The sequence below is a fragment of the Anguilla anguilla genome, chromosome 6, assembly GCF_013347855.1.
Source record: "Anguilla anguilla isolate fAngAng1 chromosome 6, fAngAng1.pri, whole genome shotgun sequence".
Lineage (NCBI taxonomy): Eukaryota > Metazoa > Chordata > Actinopteri > Anguilliformes > Anguillidae > Anguilla > Anguilla anguilla.
In genome coordinates, this window is record NC_049206.1 from 20,374,026 (window position 1) to 20,393,064 (window position 19,039).

The following is a 19,039-nucleotide window of genomic DNA, read 5'->3' on the forward strand; positions in this document are numbered from 1 at the left end:
CCTATTTTTTATTTTATTTTTGACATAACTGGATAATCAAATCAATTTGGGTTGAGCCAGGGTAGGATTGATTTTGAACCTGAGGGGGGACACCTAAATGGTAGGGGGTCCAGCGGCATGGCCCCCCCAGGAAATTTCTTTTTGAAATAAAGCACTCATTTCTGAGGAAGGAATATACTAATCACTGTGCAAAAACTTTTATGATACACCCTGAGAAGTAAACTTGACTAACGTGTTTTCCTGACCTGAGTGCTATTCTATAGGACACCTCCAGGTGAAAAAGAGCATCGCTCTATCTGTATTATCAGGAATTGTTATTGTTCAGTTTACCAGTGAATTATAGGTGGTGCATTCTTTGTTGCAACAAAAATATCTTTCATTCTCTGATTTTATTACATAGCCAAGAAACACTAAAAAAAGTCATAATTGATAATGCTATCATTGATAAATCAATAACAGTAATTCCCCTATGACCTAGAATTATTTAATCATAAAGTAAATGCAACTTTGTTGTCATTAGGCATTTCTTTGACAAACAACCTTAATGTCTGGACCCTTCCTTTTCACTTGCTACATTATTTTAAGTCAAGTCATGCACTGACTGCAAACACGAGATGAAAATGATGAAGATGGAGGAATTAAACTGGCGCTGTACATAATGTGCCATGTGTAGGATATCTGAGAAGACCCGCCACCTATAAATAGCAGCTCTAATTGACTATGTAAATGATACAGCATTTACATACCGATTCAACTGTAATATGGACCACTAAGTAACACAACCTTTACTTTCACTGAGAAATCAGTAATATGTGTACAGGTAGCTGTGGTGCTGTGACTCTATTGAGCATGTCTAATCTTACAGCTGGCATCTGTGCATGAGAATAACCTTCCTCTCCGATGGTCGATCTGGCTATTTTTTCAAGGACCTCAGTTTAGAGCACTGTACAGGCACACGTCTTCATATCGTGTGGATGGGCTGATCGTGCATACCCATGTACAGGCACACGTCTTCATATCGTGTGGATGGGCTGATCGTGCATACCCATGTACAGGCACACGTCTTCATATCATGTGGATGGGCTGATCGTGCATACCCATGTACAGGCACACGTCTTCATATCACGTGGATGGGCTGATCGTGCATACCCATGATAAGACCGACATATATTTTATATAAATATTTGCAGATATTCATGTCTTTCAATCATACTTCTCACTGGAATGTCTTACCAATCAAAACAATATTACACTTTTTGATCAGAGACTTTTATTTCTTATGGCTTTGCCCTCCCAGTTAGAAAATATATATACAAAAAAATACAATCAGTGCATTCAATAAAGTGCATTCAATTACTTCACAGTCCGCAAAATGCTTATGGATACAAATAACTAGGCAGTAATATATTCTAAACAGGTCAAGTTTTTTCTCAATGCACTTAATGTGTAAGATTTATTTATTTAATAGTTACAAGTTGAGACTTACCTCATGGGTATTAAGTTGTATACAAGTACTGAAACAAGTTAAAGGGATATTTCACTCTGGTATAACACAAGTAATTATGTGGAGCTTACCCGTTGTATTTGCATAGCGTGAATACTTGCAACAACAGATGTCCGTTTTCTTCTGTTAACTGCAGCGCCGTTCCCCCGGCTTTCCGGTTCCGGTTATTTTGTATTTTAAAATGATTCATTTCGGCGAGGTCGCAAAAATGAACGGGAGTGAGTGAATTGGAACCGGAAAACCGAGTGGATCAGCGCCGCCGTTTACGGAAATACAATGGAGCAAGCTCCACAAAATTACTTGTGTTATACCTAAGTGAAATATCCATTTAAACTGTTTAATACAATACAACCACTCCAGTTCCTCGTGTTTCTGTGCCTTCCACAATTTACTGTGCTTCTGGCTGCTCCCTGCTGAAGGCTGCCCTTCTTCTGCTTTCCGAGTGGTGGTGCTATTTCTACAACTACAATTCTTGCAGTATTAAACATAAAATCACAACATACACAAAAGTTATTAAGGCATGCTTGGTGACAACTGAATATTTTTTTGTGAAACTGAAATATATAAATTTTAATGATTTCTATTAATATTATATCTTTAGGTTTCACAAAGAAAATGTTCAGCTGTTCATGGCTAATAGTCACCATGACTTTTTGCCATCGTATGGTTTAAAAATACTTTAAATATCACATGTTGTGTCTTAAAAATGCTCACTGAACAAATTAATAAGAATTATATTGAGGTAATATGTTCTTACATATGTTGCCATAGCTATATTCTTATATTCATATAGAAAAGATGTTGCTGTTAATATCTCCTCCAGCAGTGCATCGCACTGCTACTTTGTAACCAAGATGGACCATGGCCATGGCCTGGTCTTTTGTCCAGCATTTCCCCTCCACTTACTGTGAAGCCCCATCACTGGATCTCTGACTGGCCAGTTGTTCACCCTCAAGGACCTGAGGGGCGAGCCCCAACTGCTGATCCTGAGAACACAGAGATAAACTGGCCTTGCTCTTTGCATCCTTCCTCGAGATCGGTGCCAGGAAGACAAATTTGTGAAAAATTTGGAGCAAGGTGCTCACTGGACCAGTACCCCTTCACAACTGACCTATTCCCACCTGGGGTGTACTTAGTCTTTGTTTCTTAAAACCAGCTTCAAAGCCCACCACTAGGTGACCAAGAAGGCGCCGAAGAAACTTGACTTCTCGTCCATGTCTACAGTACTGACGTTGCTGACCGTCACAAAGACGCGGTCCCCAGCACTGAGCTGAACCACCCCAGCCTGGTAGATGGAGTATAGGTCATACTCAGCATTTTCGGACCAGCAGGTGGTCCGAGCATTTTTCATCAGCAGGATGGGCTCAGGATAGGATACCGCTTTTTTGTAAATATATTGTAGCATCTGTTCATTCCTGGCTGAGAGCTTGTCCTCAAGGGAATGGGTGTGTCTGAAGTAGGTCTGAGCGTACACATAGTAAAGTCCGGCCTGGGGAATGATAAGTTCCCCATTGCTCATTTTCATGTTGCGAAGGAAAGCCAGGCCTCTATCTGTCTCCCAAGACTCAATCTTTTGGCCAAGAACTTTCCTGGTGGGTGGTCCTGCAGCAACAGGAAACACACAAAAAAAGAAACAAATGCTTAAAGGAACCCACACATGCCCCATTTTACTTTCTCATAAACAAATATTGACTCCTTTTAAACTAAACACAAAATGAAAAGCATTTTTGCTGTGACTGTGCTAAACACATGCTGCTCGACAACTGGGTGTTCGGTGTAGTATAATGGTTAAGGAGCTGGTCTTGTAACCTAAAGGTCACAAGTAGGACACTGCTATTGTAGTAAGGTACTTAACCTGCATTGCTTCAGGATATATCCAGCTGTATAAATGGATGCAATGTAAATGCTATGTGAAAAGTTGTGCCAGTCACTCTGGATAAGAGCGTCTGCTAAATGCCTGTAATGTGATGTAATGTAATCAAAGATGTGAAACAGACCTTTCCAAAAAGCCTTCTAATAAAGGGACTTGACTGCATCTTTAAGCCAGGGTCTGACACTAAAGACGGAGTCAGACTTACTCTTAACTCTGTCTGCAGTGGCCAAGTCATTTCCAGTGATGTGGGCTGCAATTTCAGGCCGTGGGAGTGAATCATGATTTTCCATAGTCAAGGTTGGCATAAACCTTGATACCTCATCTGTAATACATGAATGCATAGCACCATTATCAAAAATGCTACTAAGTAGCTACTGCTATTAAAAGAACACATGGATTACTGACAGGAAAACTTTAGCAAATTTATTTTATAACAATTATTGCAGGATACCTTTCACTGCTGAAGATATTTCCTTCTCAAAGCGATTTGACATAGTCTGTGGAGACATTAAGTATGTTCCATTAGATAAATAAAATGAAACATTTATGAAGGTTGCATAAAGGATGTTGCATACTGTAAAATTCATTCCATTAATACAATTTTCAACTCAATGTTGACTTGACTTCGGTACTTCCACTGATACAGGCGCAACCATAGACCGTATGAAAATATTGGCGCAAGCCATACCTGTTCAACCAGAAAATGGAACTGTTGCCTTATTTGCCAGCAGGGGCCGTCTTTTCTTTCCTCCGTGCCTACGTCCAAGTTTCTGAGATTTTCCTTCATCAGACACGAAACGCCGCCCCTCGAAAACGTTTCCTTCATCTGAGATGTATTTATTTGGTACAATAGTTAGTACTGCAGTGCTGAATAAGCAAACGTCCACTACTACTTAAATGAATCCAATGGTAATTATATTGGTTACTTGTATATTTTAGCTCGTAGGAATAAATTCGAAAGTGAAAGTATTAGCTTACTATTGTCTGTCTTAAAAGCAAGTTATTTAAATTGCCTGACTGTATTTTCACCCAAACAATTAATGAACTTTGCTTTCTCGTGAACACAACACTGCCTAATCTGCAATTGTGTTAAATTAACTATCAGTTACTGCACGTAAAACGTCAACAGTCTACTGTACAGTATTTGTTCCAACTCCACGTATTCCATCAAATGCTGCAATCATTTCAGTATTATCCAACAGTAATTATTCGCTCGTAAATGTTCTATTTACTGTTATTATTATTATTATTATTATTATTATTGTTATTATTATTACTCTGCAGAAAACAATGCGCGCTTGCCCATGTAATTGTGTGGTTAATTGATCATTTTCATTCCTTACCGTGGACAAAACGTTGCTGAAGTACAAAAAGGTGACCGCAAATCCAACAGTTTGCAACAGGATTGCTGCGAGAAGCAAAAGTCCCAACCACTGCATGATGTGCGAGCTAGGCATGGCGACCATTAGTCGAAATGTTCAGGGCGCAAATCTGCAATCGGGTTCCACAGGACTAAATATAAAAACACAGAGGCGGAGTTGGAGGAGGAGTGCTCACTGTTCAAGGAAACACGATTGGCACTTACGATAAATGTTAGGTTTCGTTTCTAGCCAGATTATTACTTAGGATAGTCTTCTTTTGTATGTATTTGAATGTTATGATGACATGGGGAACATAAAACATAAAAGACGTTGGTACTACAGTTACTAAATGGATTGGTTCGATACCAATGCAATTCCCTTCACATTTACCTGGTTATATTTCTTTGTTTTGTTATTGTTTTTTATTATTATTTCATTTATAGTTTACTTTGTTTTGTAATTAGATTTTTTGTGCAGGTTTTTCCAGGTCAATACTCATTAAGTCACCCAGTAGCTGTTTACCTCAACCTTTAATGTACCTTTAATGTGTTTGCCTTAAACTATTAGCAAGAACAAGGAAATAAGAAATTAAGTTTATTGAAGTGTCAGCTATTAATAAACCCCAGGTGTACAGCAGAGAAAGGAACGCTGTTTTGTTGTCTAGGTTTGATCTGATTGCCATAGAGCTGAGTATCAGTAACAGTTGCTGGTTCACCCAGTTTTAGTTGCAATCACTCAGATAATCTATTTTCTCATTAACAACAATGCTTAGTTGGTCTTTGATTCTAGGTTCTGGCATTAATGTTACAATTGTAATATCACAGTAGTTTAATGTCAGGGACAATAACACAAGAAATATTGGTTCAGGGTTGTGGCTGTTCAAAGTGAAATGGGGGAGGGACAGCAGTCAAAGCGACCAAAGAGTAATCAAAGCAACCAATCAGGTGGCTTGGAATGTGGGACTTTTCCAAAGTATAGAGGTTGTTCAGCTTCACTGGCTCTAACTGCTGTGAATGAATTGCTTTGACTGCCTAAAGGAATAGATGGGGAAACACATCTGTCAAGGTGGACAGTTTGCATCTTTTTTAAACTGGCTGTGGGGGTGGGGGAATTTTACACTGGCTCTGTGTAACCTTTATGTGGTCTCATATATGTTCCACATAGAACAATACGTTCCTTTAAACCCAAATAAAGACGAACAAGAGAAGGGGGTGATGGGTAGCAGATTCAAGGAAGGTTGTGAACAGGATTGCTCAAATGTGGAAGTGTAAATGAATACCTTGCCTAACAGCCTTTCTTTAAATTCTCTGTACCTAGTTCTGTTTGCTCTGCCTATGTTAAATTCTTAGATCTCATTCGTATTGCAGCTGAAGACCAAGCATCCATTCACATGCCCTTCTCGGTTTAGGTCAAATGCATCGTTATACAAACCAAAACGTGTGACGGTTATGAAATATTAGATACGCGAGAACACTGAGACTTACTCCGTCATCTGAAATGGGACACCCATGCCTACGGACCTGTTGAACACATGATAGCTTGTATTTGCCACATTGTAAAGGAGGAAGAGAAGGTAACACGCATTGATATATTGCAAGATGTAACGTCACTCAAAATGACAGAAGGCAAAAGGGAGATTCCACAAATAGCTTTTTGCTGGGAAAGGGGTATGACTGCCACAGTTTCTCTACCGGTGTTGGTAATACAGGAGAGAAAACACACTAGGAAAGTCTGCTCATTTCTGGCTGTAAATTTAAGTAAATTGTCTGCAAGATTCACAGAATAAGAAATAATTATTTTGTCTAATTAATCAATGCTTTAGCCCCCCTCCAAATCAAAGATTACAGCTTGCCTTGCCAAGTGAAATCACAGCTAAAACAGTATTATCAGACTTGGAACAAAAAAAAATCCACTGTCATAACATTTCGTTAGTGTTAAAAGTACGTATTAAACCACAATAAACAATGTCTGGTTATGGATCTGGTTATGGATTATTTATTATTACTCTTCAGTTTAGCTGACACTCATGTTAAGGTCAACTTCAGTGCATGATGCAAAATGTGAAAACTTCTAAGTAGCATATAACAATTGCATGTATCCTCAAATACAATCAAATTAATTCTATCTGACATTAAAATAAAATTGTGCACAGCAATACAACCCATAAACAGATTCAAGCATATATACAGTAGAGTATGTTGATACAACCTGAAATCCATCATGTGGTTCATTTAAAGATCATATTAAATTAGCCTTTTTCAAAATTAGAGTGGTGTCTGAACCAAAAATGTAGCTGTTTATGAGAGGATATCAATGGGAGTTTTATTTATACAAAGACACAACTCACACCTTTCACTGTCCGAAAAATGCAGACACCAACTAGCACAATCTACACTGATAAAAATCTGTTCGTCTTCAATAAAGTCCTTTTCTAGTTCTATTTTCTTCTAGGCTCATAAGTGGCAATGCTGATTCACAGTAAAAGACTGCTTTAGGATAAATATATCTCAGTATTTGTCAGACACACCAGACTGTGAGTCAGAGTCTAGTTTTCCACTGTCAAGGAAAAAAAAACATCTTTTATTATATTAATCTGCTTTATGAGATGCAAGGCTGTTCTTGTCTTTGAAACAAACTGGAACAATTTTTTTTGTCTGACATAAACTTTACTGAATACAATGCTGTGCTGTGCTGATTCCCTCTATTATTGCACATTTGTCACACTGAATGGTTTAAGATCTTTAGACAAAATGTAATATTAGACAAAGGGAACCTGAGGGAACACAAACATTGCCTCAAAAGGCTTGGGGATCATCCATTCTAGGTAATTGTTTGCTTTTATGTGAGAGGAGCGTTGTTGTTTCTCTGCAGTGGTTTCCACCTGGCTTCTCTCCCATGAAGCCCATCTTTGCCCAGTCTCTTTCTTATTGTGGGGTCATGAAAACCAACCTTAGGTGAAGCTAGAGAGGCCTGCCATTCTTTGGATGTTCTTCTGGCATCTTTTGTGACTTGCTGGATGAGTTGTTGCTGTACCCCTAGAGAAGTTATGGCAAGCTGGCCATTCCTGGAAGATTCACCACTGTCCCAAGTATTCTCCATTTGGAGATTATTGCTGTCACTCTGGTTCGTTGGAGTCCCAGAACCATAGGAATGGCTTTGTAACCCTTTCTAGACTGATATATTTCAACACATTTTTATTTCTCATCTCATCTTTGATCGTGGCATTCAAAAGGGCTGGCTGTAATCAAGTCTGGCTGTGTTTGATTAGCTGAATCTAAATATTAGTTAAATTTAGTTAATTGGTTACTGAGGGAAAATTACTTTTTCACATGGGTAATACGGGTGTTTGATAACTTTGTTCATGAAATAAGTGAAGTAGTTAAAAAAGATGTGCTTTCTATTTACTCAGTTTCCCTTAGTCTAATATTATGTTTTGTCTGCATATTGGAATCTATTCAACATGACAAACATGAAATAATAGAAGAAATCAGGAAGGGGGAAATACTTTTTCACAGCAGTGTTTGATTCTTAAGGAAGGGATTACCATTTGAAAGTTTTGACACGTAAAATCCAAAGTGTGAACCTTAGCCTTACGTAATTACATGGATAACATTCTACCAAGCGTAATTGTACTCTTTCACATTCAAGTTGATAATTTAGGTTTCGGTTTACCTGAAATGTATGCTTAATCTGTTAAGCTTAAAAACATTGGCAAGCTTTCATTCTGCAGTTGGTCTGGGAAGCCAAAGTGCCACACCTTCTGGAATGCCCTTTTTACTGAAAATCAAACATCAGGTACAGGTTTTATTATATGGACATATGTTTGCAAGCAGCAAATGTCACAATCATGTACAGTATACACACATGAAATTCCTCTTGTCCTGTTGTAGTTTGTCCAGGCCTTATATGTGGAACCCCCTCCCCCTTGAAGTTGGGTCTGAGCTCTGACAACCTAAAACCTCTCATATGTTATTATCTTTGCTTTCTGCTGGTGACTGGTTATACAAGTCCTTGCCGCTGTCACAATCAACAACAAGCTGTATTTCAGGTCTGCGTTCAGGCCTGGCAGTGTGGAAACATGTAACTAGCAAGAGGGGGTAGCATGGGATTCCTGGGTCTAAGACAACTGGGCTGTGGGTTTGGATCTGGGTTTGTCACAATAGGGTTGCTGTATTAAACCCTGGGTTTAGAGTAAGAGGGATATGGGTTTTGAAACCTTAAGTTATAATAAGACAGATGTTGGTTTGAAATCTGAGAGGAGCAGGGCCGGATCAAGGTTTTTAGCCCCGAAGCACTTCAGTAAATATCTTACTGTATAATTGGCTTAAATGACAAATGTGAGCAATCCCAGCAGAATGCATGCATGAGAAAATCTGCTGAACAAATAAATAACATAATATTTCTGCAGTATCAGTGTTACACGATACACGTCTGCATGTGGGGCAGGTGATAACATGTTTACACAGAGAACACGGTATTAACAGTTTCCAGCATGTTGGAGCCTGGCAGCATGGGAGCTTTAGCTCAAGTTATGTTCCAAAAATGCTTATCCAAATTTAAAACTCACTTTGTAGTTAAAAGAAAACATACAAAGGCAAACAGACTGACTAGAGGTTTCGTTCCTTTTCAGACTAACAGACCAATGCTTATCTTTACCTGACCCACGCAAGACAAACCATGAGGCACACCCTCAATCTCATGGTAAAATATTTAACTTCAAGCTAAAAAAAAAAGCTAGTGACTTATTAAATGTTCAGAACTTGTAAATCTTCAGTCTGCAAATCATTTGCTGAAAACGCTACCATTGGAGTACTGCTTGAAATATTTATCATTCCTTTGCCCTATGCAGAGAATAAAATCACATGGGTGTAATTCTGTTTTGGTTTTGGTTGCAGCACACTTGACTAGAAGAGCAGCAGAAAACACAACAACAAATCTGTGCTTATGCACAATTAACTAGAAATGCAGAACATCAACTCCAGGCATGTTCAGACTTCATCTTCAGACAAATATTCAAACAAGAATTTATGTACATTGGACAGCTTGTTGAAAAACACAACCAACTGAAGTCAGAATATGCATTCGTACATTGGCACACACTACTTGACCAGTACTTAAATACAGTGGTTTTGTGCTTTACTAATGATGTTCTGATTAAAAATGTTTTATTTGTTTTATACTGATTTATTTAGTTTACAAAGTACTGCAAAGCATAATACATAATTACACATGTATGTATAAGTTACAAAACATTCCCCTAGTTTTTGCTTTGTGTGTGAACTTTTTAGTAGTTTTTAAATTAAATGTGATTCATGTGCCTCTGTATCTTGGCTGCAAACCAAACACCAAATCTTGGAGTGGTTTTAAGTCAAACAGTTCTCTGCCCTTGCACCAGTAATGATAAATACTATAAGCTAGGCCATCCCTGATTTCTGAGATTGCTGTCACTGCACTTCTCCTGACTGGTTGTTTTACTTCATAACTTTTATTATAAAACTTGTGTGTGTCAATGTTTAACACGTTCCATGTTTCTGTTTTGCATCATTTGCACCATTGTTTTATACAATGACACTTGGTTGGGATCATTTTACAACTTCCCTGCCAATACTGCTTTTCACTTAACCTTATTGTACACACAGTCAGTTGTTCAGGATAAGTGTCTGCTAAGTGAATGATTATAAATGTTAAAGAGAGAACAATATATCATTTGAAAAGAACAGAACAGGGGTTGAAACTGCAGCAGTCTCTATTCAAACAAGCATACATATTTGTACAATTAAATACTGGAGACATGTTTGTTTAATCCAACCATGAATTTATGGATGGAAGAAAAGGGCAATTTAGGCCTCAGGTCAACATTAATTCTGAGAATAAGAGGAGTATATTCCTCTCACTGTGGAATGTTAAAGAAGCACATTGCTGTCCAGGGTCCCATAAAGCACTGTAAAAATTTTCTTTTGCTTGCATTCCTCAGCAAATATTTGTAGCAGTTTACACCCTTCACCAGAGGTCTGCCTTCTTTAAAATCTCTGCCCTTTTTAAAATAAATTCATTGTAAGGGCAGAAGTTCAATATGTTTGCTATCTCATTTAAGCCACAAGGACAAGAGACTATCCCTTGGTGAAAAATTTAAATACAGAACACAAAACATGTACTACATTAAATCCACAGTTTTGATTGTGAATGTGTATATGTGAAACATGCAAATATATTTCATCTATGATTTTATGTACAGTATGATCTATGCACTTTGAAATATTTTAATGTATTCTGTTCATGATGTTATGTGAGGCTGAGCACATACTATAAAATATAATCTGCACCATATGTATAAAATTATATATATTTAATGTCACAATGGGCACCATTGATCTGTTTTATAATTAATTTACAGCCACACGTGCAATGTGTATCCCGTGTTTTCAAGCCAAAGTAGATGACTTTGCTTTCCTTTCCTTTAAATGAGCCTAAGTTCCCCTTATCATACCATTCTGAAGTTAGTTGTTTTACCTTCCTGCTTTATAAATAAAGAATCCTGTCTGGCAAGATTCCTTTCCTACTTAAAGGCATAGTTTACTTTCTCGGATTTAAAATATAATTTCAAATTTAGTGTATGTTTTTAATTCGCCCAGATATTTTCTGTGTCCAATGAAGGATATTTTAGATACTTGCAGAAGGTTTGATGACCTGTCAGCTTTACAACTGCACGTATCGGAGCATTTAGGGTTTCATGGTCTAAAGCAAGACCATGAAATTCTAAATGCTTTTAGTAACTCCAAAGCAGCTTGTACAGTGTAATTATACCTCCAGAGATTGTACTGTATGTGCATTACTCTACTATTCTTCACTAAATTCTGTTTAACCATATTTTCAGTTGGAACTATTTCCTATGTCCATGCAACCTGCTCTCATGAAAAAAATGGTGCGGTTACTTGTATCAACATTACCTTGCGAGTGAACTGCTTGAGAACTGAGAAGGAAAGAAGTGCCAGCAAAATATTAAAACTGTTTTTTGTTTATAATTTTGAACACGTGAAAAAAATGAACCTGCAGGCATATGCAGCCCCTGGAAATGTACAAGCTGCTTGCAGAATCGTATCTAATATATACATCATTGCTTACAAAATCAAACAAAAACACACTTAAACTGAAGTAATATAAAAATACTCATGCATTACAGCTGAAGCACATGTGCTTACTTGCAAGACGCTGATTGCAGCATGTTCCACACTACAGGTTACGCATTACTACAGGAGACCAAAAGCACCTTTTCTTTTCTATCCACCAACCAACAGGTTTTTTCTGGTGTCAAATATATTGCTGGTAGGAGATAATGCAGTGGTGAGCAGAGTGAGGGTCACTTTGATTTCATTTATTATGAACTGAAATTCATGCATTGAATTGAAAAATTCTGTTAATATTTTACGAGGATTTTTTAATCAGTTGAATGTAAAATCATGCCGTGAACTGAAATGAAGTGACTTAGACCCATATTTTCCCTTGCAGGACGAGTCCTGCTACTGTGGGCTGCTGGTCATAGTTAGCTAATGATATAGCCCATGTTTGAACCTACACAATGTTTACACTGTAGGGCAGACACTTTACTGGGTTAACTGATGTAACACGCCTCAGTTAACTGATGTAAACAAATTTAAACATGCAAACGTGTGACTATGCCTATGCTTGTGATTATGCTTATTAGGCTTACCCATTGAGAAAGAAGTAGCACAAGTTATTCAACCTCATAGAGGAAGTGCTGGAGTGGGTATATTGAGGAACTCCCCTCAAGACTTTAAAGACGCTGCAAAGGACTACATTAATTTTTATTCTTCCAGAAGGGGGCAGTATTTGCTGCATTTTTTATTGACATGCATGGGCTTGTATTATGAGTTGTAGAGAATGTACTTTCGATACATTGCACAGGGAGACAGTGTATCTTGTACCAGTGATAAGCAAGTGAAGAAGTCAGTCAAACAGCAAACGTGGTAGCCATTATCAGTAATGAAAAACGATTAAAAACTAAAAACAAAAAATGAGGGATGGCCCCTATTTATATCTTGTCTTGAGCTTCAGTAATCAGCTACTTCACATTTATTTCCACAAAAACGGCTCTCAACAGTTTTCACAATGACTTTCAAGCATATGTAGGTCATTACCTTGGTTTAAAGTCTTACTTATCTTTATACTTATCTTTATGGAGGATGGCAATTGTTTTGAGGGTACTGTATGTCAGTAGTATTTAACAAGAGACTAGTATTTTGGCTGCATGGAGTCGTTTTCCTACCATCATCTTTCAATACAGTCTTTCAGAGCTCAAACACTAAGACATGTTTGTAATAATAAAAGTTTAGTACAAACAAAGAAGCTTTTTGGCTCAGTGAAGTCGAAAAGTCACGGTATCAAATCCAGTCACGATAAAACAAAGTCTATTAAAACGTGTAAAAGCAAAAATGCGATTTTAACATTCAACTACATTTAAGCAGTGGCCTGTTTATTTTCATTTTTTAAAGCATGGTTTCCATTAGAGACTTTGATGACAGCACCTAACCTGAGCTAAGAGCAGACAGGAAGAGGAGAAGGGCTACAGGTTTCGATCGAGCCACGCGATGTAGTTCGTCAAAGTCCGGTTGCCGACCGAGAAGATGGTGGGCCAGAAGCCGAAGGTCAGGCAGCCATGGAAACCGTCCTCGTAGTAGTCGCTGGTTACCGCGACGCCGGCCTCCTCCAGCCGCCGCACATACATCAGCCCGTCGTCCCGCAGCACGTCGTGCTCGCAGGTGAGGACATACGCGCGAGGCGTCCGGGCGAGGACCTCCCGCTCCGCCAGCAGGGGAAAGGCACGCGCGTCCAGCAGCCCCGGCACCTCGTCCGCCATCCGGGGCGTCCCGTGGGCCTGCACCACCGGTTCGTACCCCTCCCGGAACCGGGGAGGGAGCAGAGCGGTCCAGTCGACCTTGGACCGGAACGGGTCGACTCGGTGCAGGTCCAGAGCGCTGTGGTTGTTTATCGTCGCCGAGTCGCTGAAACTGTGATCCGCGTTGAGGTACTCCAGCCAGAACCAGACCACGAGCCATCGCTGGAGGACCGGCGCGTTCTGGTTCTGCTGGTACGAGGGCGTGTTAAAGTCCAGGGCCTGCAGCGCTGGATAGACCAGAGACTGCACCTTGAACTTAACGGAAATGCTGCTGTCCGTGGCCACCTGGAACCAGGTAAAAAAAAAACACAATAAAAGACGGGTTCAACTGCACCCAGTTGTTTGTTTAATTGACAAATGAGGTGTAAAAAATGCTAATTTTAAATAATCATGAAAAAATACACAGTGTTACATGTTAAAGAAGGTATACCTTCAGAAGACCCTTTTGTTAATATTGCAAAAAGACAAATTTGTAATATAAGAACAACGAGTAGGCACAACAGTGCAGACGTTTTGTTTATTTGTAATACTTAAACGTAAGTATTACACAATCACAAGCTTAAATTTGACAGATTTTATGTTCATTGGCTGTCATCTGTGATCATGCTGCTTGGTTTGTGGATGGAGAGGTGAGATACTGAGCATATAGCTGTCAGTTAAGAAGTGTATCCAGGACAGAGGGGTTCTATTCCAAGTTGTTTGTGTATTCAGGTATAACGTGTTCATGCGAGCCTAGCTCTGGCTGCCGTTTTAAAAAGGGAGTGTGGTTTTTGCTGAGCTTTCATTATCTCCCAAGTGAATCTGGATCCAGGCCATGAAACAACAAAGCCTACCAGCATAAAGTTCAGAGTGTCTGTTCAACAGCATTATTATGCTGTGTTATATGGCTCCATCTGCAGGTTGTGTAGTTTTGGTTTAGATTTTATCATCTTCATATATCAAAACAGAACATTATTATTTTGTTTTGCATCTATGGTAGCAATTTCAGGTGCTTTGTTTGTCCTATAAAAAAGATAACAAAAAGAGAATTTCTATATTGATTCCGAAACAAAAATAGATGAAGCCCTACAATTCTAAAATAAAGCGAACTGTATGCCACTGAGAAATGTTAATGACACTTCACTGTTTTTCTACAGGGCGGTTTGGATGTACCTGTTGAGCTACGGCTGCAGCCAAGTTCCCCCCAGCACTGTCACCTGACACCCCAACACGCTCCGGGTCCACAGAATAGTGGGCCAGAACCTCGGGCTGCAGGAAGTGTTTAGAGGCCCGGAAGGCATCCTCAAACTGATCTGGGAAGTGAGACTCCGGGGCTAAGCGGTAACTGGAGACAAAAACAACCACAACAAATAAAAAGATGCGTGACTGAGGTCGAATTACGATAATTAAAAATGTAAAATTAAACTCAATTTAAAAATGGCTTGAAGATACTCGCACTTACTCAACAGATAGAACGACCGCCTTCAGATCTTCTGCCATCTTCCTGCAAAGGAGGTAATAGGATCCCTTCTCTGTTTTTATTTTTTTAGAAGGGGGGGGGGGGTAAAAAGGATTTGTGTGAGATCATTCTTACAACATTACTTTATTGCATGTTTAAGAATTTGTGTTGCATTTGCAGTCTCTGTAAACATTCAATGTAAAGACCATATAAAGCCAATTCAGTTAAACATTTTCACACACATACACCTGGGACATGCTGGAACAGTGCCTTAACAGGATGAACCACCCAGACACCTCTAAAATAAACTTTGCTGAGTTTACACATCCTGGATATGTGTGTGTGTGTGTGTGTGCACGTGTTTGTGTACATATGTGTGTGTGTGCATATATATATGTGTGTGTGTGTGTACACACACACATGCGCACACACTATATGTATACAGTACTACACAGCTTATGTAGATCCGTTATATACATTCCTGTATTGAGTGTTGTATAAAAGTGCTGAGATAACCAGTGTAGTACAACCTGAAGTACAGTATGGTTTTAGGAGGCCTTGAGGTGAAATAGTCTGGGAACCCTTGTGAGAATCCCTACTTTAGCACAAGCTTCACTCACTGGCACTGCCCAGGGCCCAGCCACCTCCATGGAAATACACCACGCCCCTCTTCAGCTCGTGCTCTGCACCTCCCGTCCACTGGCATATCCGGACCTCGACGCCGCCCATGGTGGTGTCGGTGACCAGCAGGTTCTCACCGGACATCGAGTCCAGCGTGGCAAGGTTCATGGTGTAGTTGAGCACTTGGAGGAAGTGGCAGATACCCAGGCTGTCGGCCAGCCGTCCCTGTGAGAAGAAGGGCTACTAAGTAACCGCTTGGGCACAGTGACAGACCCGCTTCTCCCCTCCCTATTCCCACCTCCCACTCCGGCACACTGGCACAAAAATGTGAAATCCGGTTAATGTACAGACAAAAAATGGAACACAGAGTGCATTCTCTCAGATGGGAACCTTTGAATGCCAGCTTGGGAAAAGTTCACCAGCACAGGCAATGTCAGCTCAGCCTTTGAAAATTCCATTAACCCATAACGAAACTTATTGTAGGATGTTTGCACTTCTAAAGAAATCCATTTCTTGCCGTAGCTATCCCATAAATCCCCATGAGCTATGACAGCCACTACTTTATTCAGAGATTTATGCCAGAACGAAAGTTATATAGTGTGATAAAACTGAACACGACTGGCCCTAAAATAACTTAAATAACGTCAAGACCAGTGTTCTTTACTGTACATGATCGATATGTAAGCTACAGGTAAGTTGTATAAGGACGAAACTGAAGCCTTCGCGAAAACTAATAGAAAGTTAATAAATAACTGATAAAGCGGAACGAAACTCAAAGCTAGTGGAACCATTAGCCTACAATAAGGCTATGAAAATGATTGGAAGAAATGTCACAACAACTGAAAATGCAAAATGGCCGTTTGAAGTAATACTGCATGTAGCCTGCTGCATAAACTTGCTCGTTTATTACTTTACAGTGGTTGCAATTCTGTGATAATTTGACGCAATTATTTAACATTCTCGAAGGCACTGCAGGTGCTATAACAATTTAAAGGTTGCCCAGCCTGTAAATGAATAACTTCACAAGTGGCAGAACAACCAGGAAAATGTCTGTTTACAAATAGGCTACGCCAGATAGACTAAGCTTTATGTTTTACTGCACAGTAAAGTGAAGTGATAACTCACCGCATGCAACATACCCCGGAGCACTCCATCAAAAATCATAAGTTTCCATGGTTCGGAAACTGTATTTGGCAGCGGAAGGTAGAAGTAATAAGCGGTTGCAGCCGCAAGTAAAACAGTAAACGCGAAAGCCCCCTTCATTACTGCGTTATGTCTGCGACGATGACAGGACCTTTCAGAAGATCGGGTAAACTGTCGTACTGCACGCTAATCGATAATATACGGGTGCGGTTGGTCAACTCTGAACCTAGAGGCATGGGAGATGAAGTTTCATAATCTGTGACGTATCTCACTGTCTTTCGACAGTAGCCTACTGTGGGACAAATCGACAAGACGCAGGTGAAGCAGAAGTTTAATATTACAGACACAGCTTGTTTATTGACCGACACAATTGCTATTGTAATTGGCAGAGATAAGAATATTGCATACGCTGCTTTTGTTTACTTTCCATTGGGTAGGTACAAAACACGTCAATGTAAACAAGAGTAAAAATGTAATACAGAATGTAACTGTGGTTTAACTTTATTAAAAACACTTTTTCCAAACTGGATATCATAGAAATGTTTTTCAGTAACATAGATAAAATTTAGCAGTGAATAAATTCAAGATTTTAAGACCCTTTGTCTCAATGAACATATGAATGAAAGAGATTCACTTTCTGAATTTAAATGTTTTTGTTTTCATGTTTTGTGTATTTTCTAGATTGGCGCAGACAGTTTGTGTATGCGATTAAGTGCATTTTAAATCGGCGAAATATTCAGACCCCCTTGCGTCGTCACACTTAAAACCATAGACTAAAACTGTAGCCTTTGTGATGTACCCATTTTTCATATTCCATTGCTTTGGCGCTAGGCGTCACTGTTGTCCCTGAAATACCGCAGTTGTGTCCAAAAAACTGAAATTATGCGAGGAACTCCATAACTAATAACGAATTACTAAAATTTATCAAGTAATATATATTTTTTGTAATTATATTCCACAAGGATCTTTTTCTGAATAACATGTAGGCTACGTGTATTTTCATAAATGCAGACTATTGTTTCAGGAAATGTAAAACTAATCAAGCGGGTGTAGTGGTGGTTCAGAGTGGTCTGGATATAAAGAGCTAAATAGCCAGTGTTGGTGAAAGCTTACAGGTCCTGAAAAGTTCAAGATTGACAGGCCTGACAGGTTGTTGCCGCCTGTCTTGAAAAGTTTGAAGAACTGTAGGATAGTGATAAATTAGCCGTCTATTCAGATGTAGTGCGCCAGACTGCGAATCTCAAGCTTAGCTGCTAGTTCAAAATGATTCTAAGCAAACTAATGTGCATTAAATACCTAGATCAATTTATTAGATTTATTAGATATCTGGGACTGTGCCCGACATTAATGTGTATAAAATTTAACTTGAAAGAATTCTCGTTTTAAAACCCATTGTCTTGTTAATTGACTTTAAGAATTAAAGGGGTTGCTCACTTTAAAAATGTCTTCACTTGGATTTTTAAATAATCTTTTCAGGTTTGTCCAGATCTTTTTCAAGCCTGTCGGTTTAGAAATCTCACATAAACCTACTGTACATTAATATATATTGTTGTTACATTATCAGAAATCTTTAGCACTTCTGCTCTGCATTGAATCGTTTCAATGTAAGGTTTCTGAGAACATCAAGATGCATGCTTGGTTGCAGTTGGTAATTCTGCTTTGATTGTCAAATAAGACCTAGCCCCCAGTTATTGTCCCCTTTTATATGAATGATGTCAGGCATCATGACTGCAGACCTGTCAGCACAAAGTAAAAATATCTTTTACAAGTTTGTCTTGTCAAATAACACATATATTCCCATCAGCTGAAGTTGCATGTCCACTCTAGTGAGCAGTGGCATAGATATCCCACAAGAGGGCCTCTGTGAATTGCAATTTTTTATTTTAATTATTTTTTTTTTACATTTTTAAAATTTAGAACTTCTTTTGTTTATAAATTCAATAAAGCTTATTTAAATACATTTTCTTGGGTAACATAATCTATTTGACAAATGCACAAAACCTTATCTAAATTACTTCAGGCTAAAGTTTCTTGGAAATACACACGTCAACACATCTGGCTAAACATTTTCTGTGAGATTCTCCATTTTGATTACAAGAGACTGTTTATGTGAGGGTTTAAATGAGGGGAAAGCGTAATTTAGCAAGATTGGCTGTATGCCCTCAATCTATATTTGTGTAATGTG

At 38.9% G+C, this 19,039-nt stretch overlaps 2 protein-coding genes across 2 annotated transcripts; both read right to left on the bottom strand.

Annotated features, from left to right (window-relative positions):
* Positions 1 to 1,253: 1,253 nt before the first annotated feature.
* On the bottom strand, positions 1,254 to 4,879 carry LOC118229086 (tumor necrosis factor ligand superfamily member 10-like). Its single transcript, XM_035420773.1, has 5 exons — positions 4,721 to 4,879; positions 4,066 to 4,203; positions 3,829 to 3,874; positions 3,583 to 3,699; positions 1,254 to 3,106 (listed from the first exon to the last, which is right to left on the bottom strand). The coding sequence occupies exons 1-5, from the start codon at positions 4,841 to 4,843 to the stop codon at positions 2,676 to 2,678; spliced, it is 855 nt and encodes a 284-aa protein (XP_035276664.1). The 5' UTR covers positions 4,844 to 4,879; the 3' UTR covers positions 1,254 to 2,675.
* Positions 4,880 to 12,535: 7,656 nt separating this feature from the next.
* Positions 12,536 to 17,107, bottom strand: LOC118230683 (neutral cholesterol ester hydrolase 1-like). Its single transcript, XM_035423900.1, has 5 exons — positions 16,837 to 17,107; positions 15,711 to 15,936; positions 15,094 to 15,163; positions 14,805 to 14,976; positions 12,536 to 13,937 (listed from the first exon to the last, which is right to left on the bottom strand). The coding sequence occupies exons 1-5, from the start codon at positions 16,972 to 16,974 to the stop codon at positions 13,320 to 13,322; spliced, it is 1,224 nt and encodes a 407-aa protein (XP_035279791.1). The 5' UTR covers positions 16,975 to 17,107; the 3' UTR covers positions 12,536 to 13,319.
* Between the last annotated feature and the right edge of the window lie 1,932 nt (positions 17,108 to 19,039).